The sequence below is a fragment of the Microcebus murinus genome, chromosome 13 (assembly GCF_040939455.1).
Source record: "Microcebus murinus isolate Inina chromosome 13, M.murinus_Inina_mat1.0, whole genome shotgun sequence".
Classification (NCBI taxonomy): Eukaryota; Metazoa; Chordata; class Mammalia; order Primates; family Cheirogaleidae; genus Microcebus; species Microcebus murinus.
In genome coordinates this window covers 7842365-7857847 of record NC_134116.1, presented here as the reverse complement: position 1 = coordinate 7857847, position 15483 = coordinate 7842365, and the positions used below count along the sequence as shown (strand labels likewise).

Here is a 15483-nt window from a genome sequence, read left to right as displayed (position 1 = left end):
GTGATGTGCCAGAGTTGTTGTTCCCTAAGAAAAAGAAATTCCCGAAGGGGACGCGCAGCCCCGTTATTTCTGAAATCCCGTGGCAGAATCGATTGGCATCTCTGCCCGTGCGAGGCGCCTCACTGCCCTGCGCGGCGTGCCCCTCAGGGGGAGCAGCGTGGCTTCTGCAGACAGCGCCCGTCGAGCTCCGCCCTCCCCAAGACAGCTCAGCAAGGGAGGCCCGGCAGCTTCTCTGAAACTGCTTTATCTTAAATCTAGTTCTTTTCATCCTAATCTTAATATCCTTGTGTTTTCATTTAATTTTTTTTTTTTTGAGACAGAGTCTCGCTTTGTTGCCCAGGCTAGAGTGAGTGCTGTGGCGTCAGCCTAGCTCACAGCAACCTCACACTCCTAGGCTCAAGCGATCCTCCTGCCTCAGCCTCCCGAGTAGCGGGGACTACAGGCATGCACCACCATGCCCGGCTAATTTTTTCTATATATATTAGTTGGCCAATTCATCTCTTTCTATTTTTTTTAATAGAGACGGGGTCTCGCTCTTGCTCAGGCTGGTTTCCAACTCCTGACCTCGAGCAATCCTCCCACCTCGGCCTCCCAGAGTGCTAGGATTACAGGTGTGAGCCACCGCACCTGGCCTCATTTAATTTTTTAAATTATCAATTGGACTAATAAAACAACACTTGAAGGGCATAGGGCAATGAGGGAAGAATCACTTTATTATTGATTATGTCTTTTTTTTTTAAAGATAACTAATTGTTCTCTTTTCAGTTTATAGATGTTATTATGTTCAGTGGAGAAAATTTTTTAAAAATACATTTAAACAAGGGGAAAAAACCCACCCATGATCCTATAGCTGGCATTAGAATGTACTCTTTGGAGATATTTTTTGTAACCAAGTAGTCATCTATCTACAGATAAATTTGTATGTGTTTATAGTATACATAAATTCACATAATCACATGCCTGTTGATATTTCAATTCCAGTTTCAATAGGCAAGTGACTGGAAATCATTGTCAAAGATTTTAAATAGTGGTTTGCTTTTAAAACCTAATCAGTGCCTGGCATCTAGAGCTGTCCCCCAGAAGTCAGAAGGCCTGGGGCAGAGTCTGTGGCTAGGGACCCTCTGATGGGCCTCAGTTTTCTTATCTTTAAAACCAAGGGGTTTCACCACGATCCCTCTGAGACCCTTCAAATCTCAGATCCTGTGACCTCAAGGCCAGACAGCAGGCTGGGATCTGGCTGCCTTCTGTCTCTGCGTTAGAGTCACGCTGAACTGCTCTTGGAAAGTCAGCCTTGCATTGTCGAAAGTGTGGACCCTGAATGCTGTTTTGACTCTCCCCCAGGTGCTGACATCTATGGAGACCCAGGTTTCCAAGGCCCTCCAGGGGACAGAGGTGACCCAGGAGAGGCCAACACCTTCCCAGGCCCTGTGGGAGCCCCAGGACAGAAAGGGGAACAAGGAGCCCCAGGTGAGCCACACACTGCAGAGCAGGTGCCACCCTCTCCTGAGCAGGCCAGCCAGGGGCTGAGCCCCGCCACCTGTCCAGCCCCCTGGGCAGAGGTGTAGGGAAGAGCTGCTTTCTCCATGGAGAATTTCTTATTGCAAAGCCTCTTGACCAGCCTTGCATTGCTGATACTCTGCTATACCATTATTTTATCCTGTCGCGTTGGTTAGGCATTGACCACTCATCCCGCATGGTGGCACATGGGCTCCCTGGCCTGGAGACCAATCTGATCCCTCTGTGTGCTGCGGGGCACCGGCACAGGCCTGGCCATGAAAGCACCCTCAGTATCAAATGCGCAAATCAGTAAACACACTGAATCTCCTAGCTGCACCAGGCTGACCTGCTTGAGTAGGAAACGATCAGAAACACGTCTTCCCACCTCCCGGCCTCCCTGCTCACCTACCAAGGTGGGCTCCAGTCTAAATGAAATGGGAAACATTCTTACATAAGAGAGAAATCAGGAGCTTGTCCCATGGAGCGTGAGCTCACACCCCCGCGTCTGCTCCCAAGGGTCTGCACTGCCCCCCAGCATTCTGCCCCTGGGGCTGCCCCAGCCAGAGGCATCTCCTGGCTCAGACACTGGTGCCGGGCAGCACCCTGGCCTCCACACTGGGACAGAAACTCTCAGGCTTCTGGGCACACAGCCTGAGCTGTGGTCACAATCCCCTCTGAAGCTGGACACAGAGACCCAGAGGAGGTGAAGTCCAGACCGAGGAGACCAGCGGCCCAGTCTCTGATGGGTGCAGGGTGTCTCGTGGCTGCAGGTGACCTCTGATTCTCCAGGTCTGACACTTCCCTCTTCCCTCACAAATAGCTGGCAACTCCAGAATGCCTGACTTCAGAGCTCTGCAGCATTGATCTGAAGACAAGGGAAAGAGGAGAGGGGCTGCCAACGGGAGCATTACTGTGTGTGCCAGGAGGCTGCATGGTGCTCACATACCCCCAGCAGGGCCAGGATCCAGGGGAAGTTAATAGCACAAGCCCCAGTCAGGAGTGAGAATCCAGGAGCAGTATAATAACACAAATCCCAGTCAGGGGTGAGGATCTAGGAGTATTATACTAGCACAAGCCCCAGTTAGGGGTGGGGATCCAGGATCAGTCTACCAGCACAAGCCCCCATCAGGAGCGAGGATCCTGTCTACAAGCACAAGCCCCAGTCAGGGGTGATGCTCTAGGAGCAGTTCACTAGCACAAGTCCCAGTCAGGAGGGAGGATCTAGGGTCAAAACACGAGCACAGGCCCCAGTCATGGGTGGAGATCTAGGGTCAGTCTACCAGCACAAGCCTCCGAAGAGCCCAGTGGTGAAGTTGGCCATACCTGTGACCTTTAACGCAGACACCTGCTTGGTTCATACCTGCCCTGTGATCACCATGTGATCTTGGCCACGGTCTTGACTCTCTCTAGGCTTTGTCTGTAGAATGAGGATGAATATGCACTTCTGGGTATTAGTGGATTCAGTGAGATAATATAGGCAAAGCTCTTGCACACAAGAGGCCAGCAACACATGTTGGCTTTTTTAAAGTCCTCAAAAGATAGCATATTTGTCAAAGAGAGTCTAGGTTATCAGCTCACCAGTCTGCGATCTGCGAGGGGTCTGAGAGCAGCTGTGGAGAAGGCGTGGCCGCAGACGCGGAGAGGCGACCCAGCGCCAGGGAGGGCGGAGGGCACAGCGCTGGCGTTGTGACGGTGCACAGAGCACTGGCCCGGCGAGCACTCACAGCACACAAGCTGTCAGTGTTTGAGTGATGGGGCATCTAACCCGCCTCACGTGCAGGCTGTCAGGCTCGGAAACTGACTGCAAGGATAGATTACAACTTCCATCCCCAAGGAAGGTACCTCCTTTATACCCCTGTTTATCCCTCAGCAAAGTGCTCATCAGACAGTGAGGCTCAATGCATGTTTGTTCGAGGTGAACATCATGAAATTGTAGCGTAACGCCCTTTGACCGCAGTTGAAAGAGTTATGTCAGCCCGGAATATCCCTAACTTGCCACTGACGGCCCGGTCCACACCCAGTCTGTGCAGCACCCAGATGTCAAACTCTTCTGAGCCTGCTGTGAGCTCCCGCACCCCCCAAGGGGCCTGGGCTGCCCTCCTGCTTCCCAACGAGCCCAGGCGCCCGGTGCAGAGCCCTGGTCCCACGCCCTCATCCTGCGGTGGCCCACGGAGCCATCCCGGAGGCAGAGCAGACGCCGTCGAGCCCACGGGCCCTGGCGTGTGCGGCCCTGCCTCTGGCCGGTGACAAGGAAAGGGACGTCGTGTGATGACGTCCACAGACTGGCTGCAGAGTCACTGGGGACACAGGCTCTTCTCTGAGGACGTGGAAGTAGCCTCAGTGTGTCGTCTTTCTCTGCGTGAGCTTGTCTCAGACACTGCAGCTGGAGCTCGCTCCTCGGTGCTGTCTGCAGCCGACACCGCAGCGCGGCTTTCCTCAGTAGCCGGGGAGGTGCGTGCGCTCCGCTGAGGAAACATAGCTGTTTTCATCCCGATTCCAGCAGGCTGACTCATGTTTGCTAAGTGTTCTCATTAGCAGAGTCCTAATCACTGGAGCTAATCATGTTGTCACGGGAATCTGGCCAATCTGGGATGTCACTGGATCGTCTAACCCAGGAGCCTGCCACTGTGCGCTACACTCGCCATCTGCTCCCGTTGCTTTGCGACAACGGTCAGATGCAGTTCACCGGTGTCACTTTGTATCACACTACAGATGGTGGCTCGCTAATCCCCTTAGGGCGGTAAATCCACTGGCTTATTGTCTGTGGTTCGTGAGACTGGAGCCACCTTTCGAAATGTTCCCCTGGCATTTGTTTCTTCCTCCTGCTTGAAAGTGTGCACGAATAGAACCTGCCCCCCGGGATGGGCACCAGGATCTGCCAACGGGAAAATCTCTTCATGTTACAGACCATGTGGATTAGTCAGGAAGCCACAGGAACGGCTGTCGGTGCCTTGTCTCACCCTTACGTGCTTGCTCTGTGTGGCCGCAGCTCACTCTTCCTCCAGAGCAGAAATGGTGCCCGCCTCGGACACTGGACATTCTGATGCTTTGCAGGATTCTAATGCTGGCCTTGGTCCCTAGCCCTTCAGGAGAAACAAAGGACTGAGTAGGCCGGACAGAAAGGGACTTACCTGTTCTGCTCTCCGAGCCCTGGGCAGCCCCGCCCGGTGCACACAGCCCCATTGACGTCTCATGGCTGATGGCGCAGGGAGGAGGGGATGTCCACAGGCCTCTGTGCTTGGCCCTTCCCTCCAAGGTCATCCCCTGCTGGTGCCAACGCCTTTAATGCAAACACCATCGATTCTCATTGCTCACGGTCGTGAGCTCGGAAGTGCCCGAGGACGCTGGGTTAGTGCGCACTGAGCCGTTGCTCCCGGGGAAATGCAGGTTAGGTTCCTGCGAGCATCCGTCGCAGCATTTTCATCAATCACCAATATATCGCTCTGTTTTCTGTGTGCTCCTGTGTGGCGCACCGTGCGCACACGTGTGGCTGATGCGTTAGCGCTGGGCTCGGGCTCGCAGTGCGTGACTCCTGCCACACGGGGCTTCTCTGCCTCCAGTTTTCTCCCGAAGGCTCATCACAGCCTTGTCTGGCGCCCAGGAACGGTGGGCGGCACCTCGGCACAGTGCGCAGGGACACTTCAACAGCCAGATCACCAAGCACAGCACAAAACATGGAAAACGTGGTGCTAAGCAGAGTGCAGAGTGCTGTTTGCAGTCTGGGCTGAAGCCAGAGGGCAGGGCATCGCCTTGCTGGACCTCACTGGGACGCAAATATTAATATTTGTCTCTCTGTGCAAGTCCAAGAGCGCCAGCATTGGGAGGTTACAGAGAGTGTTAAGGAGTAGGCAGCGTGGGAAATACAGAATCTGCAAGCAATGAGGGTCAGTCAGCTCCGTGCAGAGCTGGGGTCCGAGTACAGAAAGGCAGCTCAGGGAGGAAGGGCGATATGACACGAATGCAGCCCATGCGCCTCACTCCGCAGTGCTGCAGCGTCCCTCCAGCCCTGTGCTCACCGAGCCCCACGGTGGCGGGACAGAGCTGCCGGGCAGCTCTTGGCTGGGCTGCGGCTGAGGCCCCTCTGCACGGCCAGGCAGTGCCTGGAGCAGGCAGAAGGCACAGCACACATCCCAGCAGAGGCCCTCGGGCCCGGCCTGGCCGTGTCCTCTCGCAGGAGGGAGGATCTGCTGGGAGGGGGCCAGCCCTCCTGATGGTGGGTCACGCAGCCTTTGCCGCCCCAGCTGCACCCAGAGAGCTCACCTTGAGATGTCCCTCGCCCTTGGGGACTCTGGCCCTCCGCAGGTGCTAGCATGGAGGGAAAGCAACGGATTGGAAAAGGTGGGCACTGCTGCTAAAAATAACTTCTTCCACTCTCCTCCTAGGGCAGCGAGGCCCAGCTGGGAGTCCGGGCCTGCAGGGGTTCCCTGGCATCACACCCCCTTCCAACATCTCAGGGTCACCCGGTGACAAGGGGGCGCCAGGCATATTCGGCCTAGAAGGTGAGTGGGACTCAGGTGTTTGCACGTTGAAATCTCCAAGGCAGGCACTGCGATGGCCGCTTACTTTCGGGGTAAAACGCGCTCATTTCCTCACTGTGTCCAGAGCCTGGCCCAAGCGGCAGTGGCCACTGTGGCTCATCCTGTGTTTTGTCCACCTGCATGTCCTCGTCCCCAGGAAACTGAGGCACAGGCCTTGTCAGTCACTTGCTGCAGGATCAGACAGACTGCAGCGGACTCAGACGCGCACCACGCGGGGCTGCTGCTCCCTCAGCGCGTCGCACTCAGGCAGGCATTCAGTCTAGTTCGAGCGTCCCAGCCAAGTACCAGCCGAGGACTGAAGAGAGGAGGGGTGCAGGTGGAGCCCCCGTCGCACGCATTTGTGCCTTGGCGTTCACTGCGGCATGATGCACAGCCGCCACGGGGGACCCGCCACGCTGCCCAGCCCAGCACAGACGAGCAAGTAGACCAGAGCGGTCTGCACACACCGTGGGAAAAATTCAGTCTTAGAAAGAAGGAAATCTGTTACAAGCTATGACCTGGATGAACTTTGGGGACATTGTGCTAAGTGAAATAAGCCAGTCACAAAAGAACAAATTCTGCAGGATTCCATGTGAACGAGAGACCTAGAGTCATCCAGTTCATAGAGAGCAGGGCGGTGGGTGCCAGGGGTGCTGAGAAAGCTCTGGAGATGGATGGTGGTGGCAGCTGCACGACAATGTGAATGTGCTTAACGGGCACTGATGGTACACTCAGAAATGGTTAAGATGGTAAGTTTTATATATATATATATATATATATATATATATATATATATATATATATTTTACCACAATTTAAAAAAACAAAAGAAAGATAAAGTCTTGCAGTGCTACAAACCTGCCAAAGACCATCTCCTGAGCAGGTGACTGCACCCGGCCACCTGTCCCCTGGAGTCCCAGCGCCCCAGTTGGCCATGGCGGTGCCTCCCCAGGGTCCCGTTTCAACTCCCCTTTCTTGTGACTTTTGCCAACAGGTTACCGAGGCCCCCCCGGGCCACCCGGGCCTGCTGCTCTTCCTGGAGGCAAAGGCGACGCGGGGAACCCAGGAGCTCCCGGAGTCCCAGGGACCAAAGGATGGGTCGGGGACCCCGGGCCCCAGGGCAGGCCTGGCGTGTTCGGGCTCCCGGGAGAGAAAGGTAACAGTGTGCGCAGCGTGGTCGCGGTGAGAGTCCCCTCCTGACACACTCGTGTCCCAACGTCCCATTTGTGTTGCAGGGCCCAGGGGTGAGCAGGGCCTCATGGGCAGCACTGGAGCCAGCGGGACTGTGGGTGACAGAGGCCCCAAGGGACCCAAAGGAGACCAAGGATTCCCCGGTAAGTGCTGTCCGCACACTGCAGGGCTCAGCGGCTCAGGCCAACCGTAGCCGCCAGTGTCCCTGCCCCCAGAACTTGGGGACACGCCTGAGGTCAGACAGCCAGCATCCCTCTGTCCTCTAGCGTGCTCACAGTCTAAAGAGGGAGAGGAAACCGGGGCTGGGCCCCAGATGCACTCACGGGTCTTGGTGGAAGGAAAACGAAAGTTTCAGTGGCAGGTGCAGAGTGACCCCTCAGTGAGGTATTCCCGCCTCGTCCTTGGAAAGCAAGGCTGTTCCAGGAGGCGCCAAGACTGGCTTCCTCAGTGTGGAGGTGAGAGAGAAGCTGGGGGTCCGCGTGTGTTTACAGGGCCTTTCTTTCCCCTTCCAGGTGCGCCCGGCCCTGCGGGATCCCCCGGGATTGCAGGAGTCCCCCCGAGGATCGCCGTGCAGCCTGGGATACTGGGTCCCCAGGGGAGGAGAGGTCTTCCTGGGGCGCAGGGCGAGATGGGGCCCCAGGGCCCCCCCGGAGACCCAGGTAAGTGCTGACCTGGAGCGGCCAGGGAGGGGCTCGTCTCGTTTGCTTTGTGTCCACTTTCATTCTCTTGCCGAGCACCAGCCGGCCGGGCCGGCGCAGCTTCCAGGCGTCACACATGTCTGGTGCCTTGCAGGTCTCCGCGGGGATCCAGGGAAGGCCGGGCCCCAGGGAAGAGGCGGCGTGTCTGCTGTTCCAGGGTTCCGGGGGGACCAAGGGCCTGTGGGGCACCAGGGCCCGACTGGCCAAGAAGGTGAGTGACCGGTGGGGACGGGGAGAGCAGGGGCCTCTCTCGGGCCCTCCGTGGCCCGGACACACAGACTGTGGTGCCGAAAAGCCAGAGACGGGGGCTGCCTCCCCCACCCCCGCTCTGCCCCGGCTTGTCTGTGCCCATCATCCCTGGGCTCCCGACCGGGACAGGCTCCCGCCCCTCCTCGGAGACGTGTGCGGGTGCGGGGTGAGGGGCCGGGATGGATGAACCTCCAGGAGCTGAAAGGAACCAAGCAAATTAACAGGAGCCATTGTCAAGTCTCCTAAAATTATCTGTGCGAGTGCAGGGTGGACCGGGCAGGCCAGCAATAACAGCCATTGGTGCAAACAGAAATTCTTGAGATTTGTTTTAATCAACCTGAGCTCAGTTTGAGCCGATGGTATTAGCAGCCGTGGGAAAAATTAAACGTAGGTGTCATGGGCATGTCCCGATCAAAGGAAAGAGCATTCCGCCCTCCCGGGGCACACCCACAGCCAAAGGTGAGGTGTAGCCTGTCGGACGCACATCCAGAAACAAACGTGGACAAGTCGGAGTCCATCAGGGCAGAGAGCACAGGGGAGGCTGGAGGGGACGTCCCGGGAGAGGGGTGCATAGTGGATGAACAGCAGCTGCAAGTACAGCTGCTTTCATGTGTCCGAAGGGCTGTTGTGCTGGAGATCAGCTGCCTGCCGTGCTCCCCGGCAAAGTGGACCCCTGGGTGGAGGTGACCGGTTACCGGGAGGTGGATCTCAGCTCCACACGGGAAGAACAGGAATGGCCAAGTGCACAGTGAACTTGACTGAGATGTGCCGCCCTTCCCGCTGTGCAGGGAGTGGGGCTGCCCGGCGTGTCTTCTGACACTTCCAGCTGGAAGGCTCCTCCGTTCGGCACTCCCTGAGGGGAATGTTCCACGGCCAACTGAGTCCTTAAGGAAAGGACCTGGCCGGGTGCCGTGGCTCACGCCTATAATCCCAGCACTCTGGGAGGCCGAGGCAGGCGGACTGCTCGAGGTCAGGAGTTTGAAACCAGCCTGAGCAAGAGTGAGACCCCATCTCTACTATAAATAGAAAGAAATTAATTGGCCAACTAATATATATAGAGAAAAAATTAGCTGGGCATGGTGGAGCGTGCCTGTAATCCCAGCTACTTGGGAGGCTGAGGCAGGAGGATCGCTTGAGCCCAGGAGTTGGAGGTTGCTGTGAGCTAGGCTGACGCCACAGCACTCACTCTAGCCGGGGCAACAAAGCAAGACTCTGTCTCAAAAAAAAAAAAAAAAAGGAAAGGAAAGGAAAGGACCCACCCCCAAAGTTCAGTCCCATCCTATCATAAGCTCATGCTATGCTATTGGGCACAAAGTTTAGGTCAAATTCTTCCCAAGAGGCTTCTGGTCTAAAAAGACAGACCCAAGCTTGGGGAAGAAGAGCGTCAATTCTGGGTGTTCCGGAAAACTGCCTTGCACCCGGGGCTGGAGATCCCCACAGGGCAGCTGGAAAGGGCTGATTCTCTTGCTCGGCCCTAGGTGAGCCAGGCCGTCCGGGGAGCCCGGGGCTGCCGGGGATGCCGGGCCGCAGCGTGAGCATCGGCTACCTCCTGGTGAAGCACAGCCAGACGGACCAGGAGCCCATGTGCCCCGTGGGCATGAACCGGCTGTGGAGCGGGTACAGCCTGCTGTACTTCGAAGGCCAGGAGAAGGCCCACAACCAGGACCTCGGTAGGTGCCCACCCGCCCCGGGCCTGCCGGGCTCCTGGCCCTGGAGGTGTCGAGGTCAAAGGCCACAGTGAGATTTGTGAGTCCTCCCAGGCTTACGAGTTCCTCCTGACTACAGGCCTGAGTCCCCCACCTTCCCAGGGGCTCAGAAAGAGTAAAAGGACCTTTGAAGCAGAAGTCTCACAAAGTCCTTAAACCGGAACACACAGGCCTGCCTGCTAGCCCAGCGTCCACCTCCGCAGGCGCAGGTGTGGCGCCAGCCACGCACGGCCCTCTCCACTGGGCCACCTGTTGCCTCACCTCCTTCCTGCTTTTTGCGCCAAGTTCTGTAGACGAGCTGGAGTCGGCGGGGCCGCGAGCGGCTGGGCTGCACACCCTTCCCGCACAGACGCCCCGGGAGGACGGACACGTGCCTGTGCTTGTGTGGTTGTCGAAGCAAGCCTTTAAAGGGCTTTACAGTGGCCTAAAAAATACAGAAAAGGCAACAAACACAAACTGAAAGTGGGCGTGGGGGCATCCTAGTCTGTGGTCACCTTTGAGGGAAGGACATGAGGGGCCCCAGGACACTGGCCATGTTCTGTTCTGCAGTGCAGGTGACGCTGGGGGCTCAGCTTGGGCACGTTGTGGAACTGGACCCTGTCGTGTGGGCACGTTCCTGTCTCTGTGCTCTACTTCTTAACAAGTTTTTAAACAACAGTGTTTAAAAGCCCAGACAGACAAGGACAAGGACCTAAAATAAACAGGCCGGGGCAAGGCCCAGAAGGCTAACGGTGGACCACACTTCTGGCTCTAGGATTTTGCGCCAGGGATGCGCACAGGGAAAGCTGCTTAGCTAAATAACTCACTCTTACATGAGATAAAGAACATGGACCCAGAAGCATGGAGCTCTAGGGAGGTGGGGACAGCCAGGGACTCCTCTGGAGGGTGCCTTGGGGCATAGAGGGGCCTCGTCTTGCATGCTGTCAGCGGATTCTTGGGGCCCTGCTGTTAAGATCCCCCTAACATAGGGGCTCACCCAAAATCATGCAGACACAGCTCCCTGCTCACCAGCTTGGTCCAGAGGTATATGTGAGAATTTCTGGAAGAGCAGAGCTGTCTCGAAATGACAGTGGAGTCTGTTCTAGTCTTTAAGAAAAGGAATTGGAGAGCCTCAGCTTGGTCGCCCAGAGGATGGCGGAAGCTGTCCTGGGCTTGGCCCTGGGGCCAACCGTGATGTGGAGCCTCCCAGGCCTGGCCAGGGCTGCAGAGCACATGCCAGCTGGACAGGCTGCCATCTCACGACTCCTTCTCCCGCAGGGCTGGCGGGCTCCTGCCTGGCGCGGTTCAGCACCATGCCCTTCCTGTACTGCAATCCCGGTGACGTCTGCTACTATGCCAGCCGCAACGACAAGTCCTACTGGCTCTCCACCACCGCCCCGCTGCCCATGATGCCCGTGGCCGAGGATGACATCAAGCCCTACATCAGCCGCTGCTCTGTGTGCGAGGCCCCCGCCGTCGCCATCGCCGTCCACAGCCAAGACGTCTCCATCCCCCACTGCCCACCCGGGTGGCGGAGTTTATGGATTGGATATTCCTTCCTCATGGTACGTGGTGCTTACCTGCTCTCTCTCAGGGCATGGAACCAGGGGGAAGTCTAGTTTCTCTCCAAAACCACACCTTGGCTGGGGGCACTGCTGGAACAATTGCCTTTGTAAGAACAATCAGGGCAGTTGTTCAAGTTGTGCACTCCATAGGGGCTCCTCACCCAGGGCATGAGCGAGAGATGATACAGCTTGCACTTTGCTAACCAAGCCACGTGCCGACGCATGGGACTGCCCCACCCAGAGAAGGCCCGTTAATTTGCTTCTAAGTCTTTGTTCACAGTGTAATTAGGATAACTTTGGCCTGTTATCTGTCTTACTAGGCGCAACACCAAAGGTAAAGCTATTTATAGTTTACCATAAGTCTAATGATAGGCAAGCATCTTATGTATAATCCTAAAAATCTTATGTAGAATCTATCTGGAGACTAGAATACCCTCAAGAAACATATATTAACTGGTTGGTTTTAAATGGATATACATTGATGAGAAAATTTCTGGAATCTGAGTTCCAGATTGCCTTTGGGTATAAAACAGAGAAGCTTCCGTTTTGGCTGGCGTAGGTGAGCTTAACAGCAAGGGTGGAGACGGCACCACCTTCTCATCTCTCACCGTTTACTTGTTAATGCAGAGGCTCCCTGACTCATGACGGGGTTCCAGCCCGATAAACCCACTGTGCGATGAAAAAATCCTAAGTTGAAATTGCGTTTTCAGTCTATGCTGGGTTTATCACGGTGTAACCCCATCGTGAGTTGAGGCGAGCACTGTCAGTGCCAACAGGACGGTCTGTTTTCTCAGAAGCGAGGTGCTTCCTGACCCTGGTTCTACCAGCAGGGTGAGAGGACCTGTCTCGTCACTTATGCCTTTGGGGGGATGTCACTTTCATACCATCGGAAAGTGGAATGTGCATGCATGTGCACATGAATGTGCACCGTGTGTGCCCTCATCAGTATGACATGAGTGTGCATACATATATGCATACATGTGTGCGTGTGTGAGAACGAGTGTGTGCGCGTGTCCGTGTGTGTAGGTGTCCCTCCCAGGGCTGTGCCGGCAGGCCCGGCCCCCGTGGCCTCTGCTCCCTCAGACCAACGCGAGGCCCGAGACGCCTCGTGCAGAGGCCCCGCTTCCCACCGCCTGCTCTCAGCGGCCGGAGCAGGGCAGCGCGGGGCTGGCCAGGCGTCCACGCCTTCTGTGAGCAGAACTCCTTTTCAAGGTTTAGTTTTCGGTTTATTGCAGTTTTGTTCACAGAAAAGGTTAGACTGAGGCCCCTGCTTAAATATATCACAGTGCAGCCTCTTTTTTCCCTGCAAACTGACCTGAGACATTTCTATTCCAAATAAACAGGCTCTGACCACCCCGTCCCCACTCGCACCTGCCCAGCCAGGCCAAATGACACTCACACATAAACTCGGAGTCCAGGGGCCTACTGTGTGCCCCCATAGAGGCTGAACATGTTTGTGCGACTGAAAGTGGAACTTTAAAATAGTGAAAAAACAAAGTTCCTTTGGAAACCTCACCCAGTCTCCAGGCAGCCTCAGAATTGACTACTTGCTCAATTAACAACTTCTGATTTTAAAAAGAATTTGATGACACAATACATATTTATTGTAGAAAAATCAGCAAGTACGGATTTTTTAAAAAAGAAAAAATGACTAAAACCAGTCACACTCCCTCCCTGATCATCAGCGTGCAGGGGGCTGGGAAAGCCACCGCACTGCTTACCTGTAGCTCACCTGCTGCAGACGCTGGCCCACGTATTTACTTTTTATTTTTTAAAAGTTAACATTTTGTTATTTTTTTCTGCCAAGCACTTTACTTTGAATGGATGATTGGGTAGACGCTTGTGTCGGGTTTTTGTACAAAAGGCAATCAACAGTGCGTGCTGACGGTGCCTGCTGTTGTTGTTCTGGTGTTACTGCACGGCCGCCATGACCGTGGTGGGTATGGACGGCCCTGCCCGGCAGCTCGGCACACCTGGGTGCCACCTGCATGTGGCCCTGAGTTCATCCCGCCACCCCTCCTGCTGAACAAGGTACACTGAGGACAGTGCTGCACGTGGGTCCACATTGACACAGACATGGTCACGGTCTGTGGTTCAGCAAGAACAAACCAGCACAGCGGACCGTAACCTGAGCCCTGGGCACTCGGGGCCGCAGGCTCCTAACTTGCTGTCTCTGCCCTCTGAACAGCACACAGCCGCCGGGGATGAAGGTGGCGGCCAGTCGCTGGTGTCGCCGGGCAGCTGTCTGGAGGACTTCCGCGCCACGCCGTTCATCGAGTGCAACGGGGGCCGTGGGACCTGCCACTACTACGCCAACAAGTACAGCTTCTGGCTGACCACCATCCCCGAGCAGAGCTTCCAGGGCTCGCCCTCTGCCGACACGCTCAAGGCCGGCCTCATCCGGACGCACATCAGCCGCTGCCAGGTTTGCATGAAGAACCTGTGAGGCCACGGCGCTCTTCTCGCTTGGCGCTCACGCCAGGAAGTCCATTTTGGTGCTTATTCTTTTGTTTGTTTTTACGTTTTTTGAAAGAGTCTTACTCTGTCGCCCTGGGTAGAGTGCAGTGGTGTCACCATAGCCCACTGCAGCCTCAAACTCCTGGACTCAAGTGATCCTCCTGCCTCAGCCTCCCAAGTCACCGGGACTCACCACCACGTCAGCTAATTTTTCTATTTTTAGTAGAGACAGGCTCTCACTCTGGCTCAGGCTGGTCTCAAACTCCTGACCTCAAACGACCCTCCTGCCTTGGCCTCCCAGAGTGCTAGGATTACAGGCGTGAGCCACCGTGCCCAGCCTTGGTGCTTAATTTTTTTTTTAATCAGTAAACATTTTTTCACATATTCTTATACAGAATTACAGTATCAAAACCATGAATATTTATATTTTACAATGGAAATTTCCTTACCTAAAGAGAGTAAAATATACTTTTCAATGAATTTTCTGTTAATGTTTAAAAAAAACAAGAAAGAGATTAAGGCAAATGCAATTCCTGTGCTAAAGATAGAGACCCCGAGGCACAGAAAGGTTAGAGACACGAGTTGGTCCACTCACCATCTAGAATCTGCAGATATATCCACACCGCCTTCTATTCCAGGCTTCATTTTGCCTGCTGGAACTTCCTGAGAATTTTGTAAACTTTCGTTTTCAGCTGCCAACCCAAAAACTGATTTTATTTTTTTCTTAAGAAGGCTACCAAAGGGATTCAGCACCAGCACTTGCCCCAGCTAGCCACTTAGTCACTGAGCAGGCGCTGGCCGCTCTCTGGCTCGGCTGCAGAATGAAATGCAGCCGTCCTCCCAGCTAGAAAGCTGTTCCCAGCCCGAGCACGTCCTGTGAGCCCACGCTGACCGTTTTGCCGCGAGGCGTAGCTAACCGCTTACTGTGTCCTTGCACAGTCACCTGCTCTCCAGGCCACTCAGGGCAGCACAGGTGCACACGTGAGGCTGGGGGCCCGGGGGCTTGTGAACCCAGTCCTCGTCCCCACGGGAGCTCCCTGGGATGGGCCTGGCTGTTTTCTAAGCCAACATCTTGCCAGCACCGTCTCTCCCAAATACGGTGGATGTGAGTTCTCCCGATCTGCTCCAGAAGATAAAAAACAGAGACAACCACGTGCCAGTCATTCGCCCACCCCGCCCCGGCCAGGGCCTCCCCAGCTGGGTCTTGCCGGCTGCTGCCCGCAGGCGAACCTCGCGATCTGAAGTGATGCCCCGGCCGGAGTTGTCCCGGAGAGACTGGCCCCCCGCTGTGCTCTCTGACCGCTCTACCCTGTGTAACACCACAAAGCAATTCCAGATGTTTGTAAACCCCGAGCTGTTGACTGTCTTACTTTTCTCACATCCACGGAGTAGAAAATGTGTTCACCTGAACACAGGCCCTGCCGCCGGGCTGTCGGCGCCTGCGCACAGCGCAGCACCACGCCGCCGTGCCTGCGCGTGTCGGGAGGGGGGCCTGCGTCTGCGGCGTGCTCAGCTCTCTGGGGCCTGCGTGCATGTTCGTAGCTCACTCCATGTTTGCACAACACACCCGAACCACCACCCATCGCAGCTAGGAGGAAGGGCACTTCACAAATGTATTTCCAAA

General features: G+C 55.7%; 1 protein-coding gene across 1 annotated transcript in view; it reads left to right on the top strand.

The window, feature by feature from the left end:
• The window catches only part of COL4A2 (collagen type IV alpha 2 chain), a 177742-nt gene extending 162530 nt beyond the window's left edge, over positions 1-15212 (top strand). The window contains exons 40-48 of the mRNA XM_012751869.3: positions 1342-1467; positions 5880-5996; positions 7009-7170; positions 7250-7348; positions 7718-7864; positions 7998-8114; positions 9631-9822; positions 11116-11402; positions 13591-15212. Of these exons, the coding sequence (XP_012607323.1) occupies positions 1342-1467; positions 5880-5996; positions 7009-7170; positions 7250-7348; positions 7718-7864; positions 7998-8114; positions 9631-9822; positions 11116-11402; positions 13591-13848 (1505 nt within the window). The 3' untranslated portion in view covers positions 13849-15212. The remainder of the gene's footprint in view (positions 1-1341; positions 1468-5879; positions 5997-7008; positions 7171-7249; positions 7349-7717; positions 7865-7997; positions 8115-9630; positions 9823-11115; positions 11403-13590) is intronic.
• Positions 15213-15483: the final 271 nt, after the last annotated feature.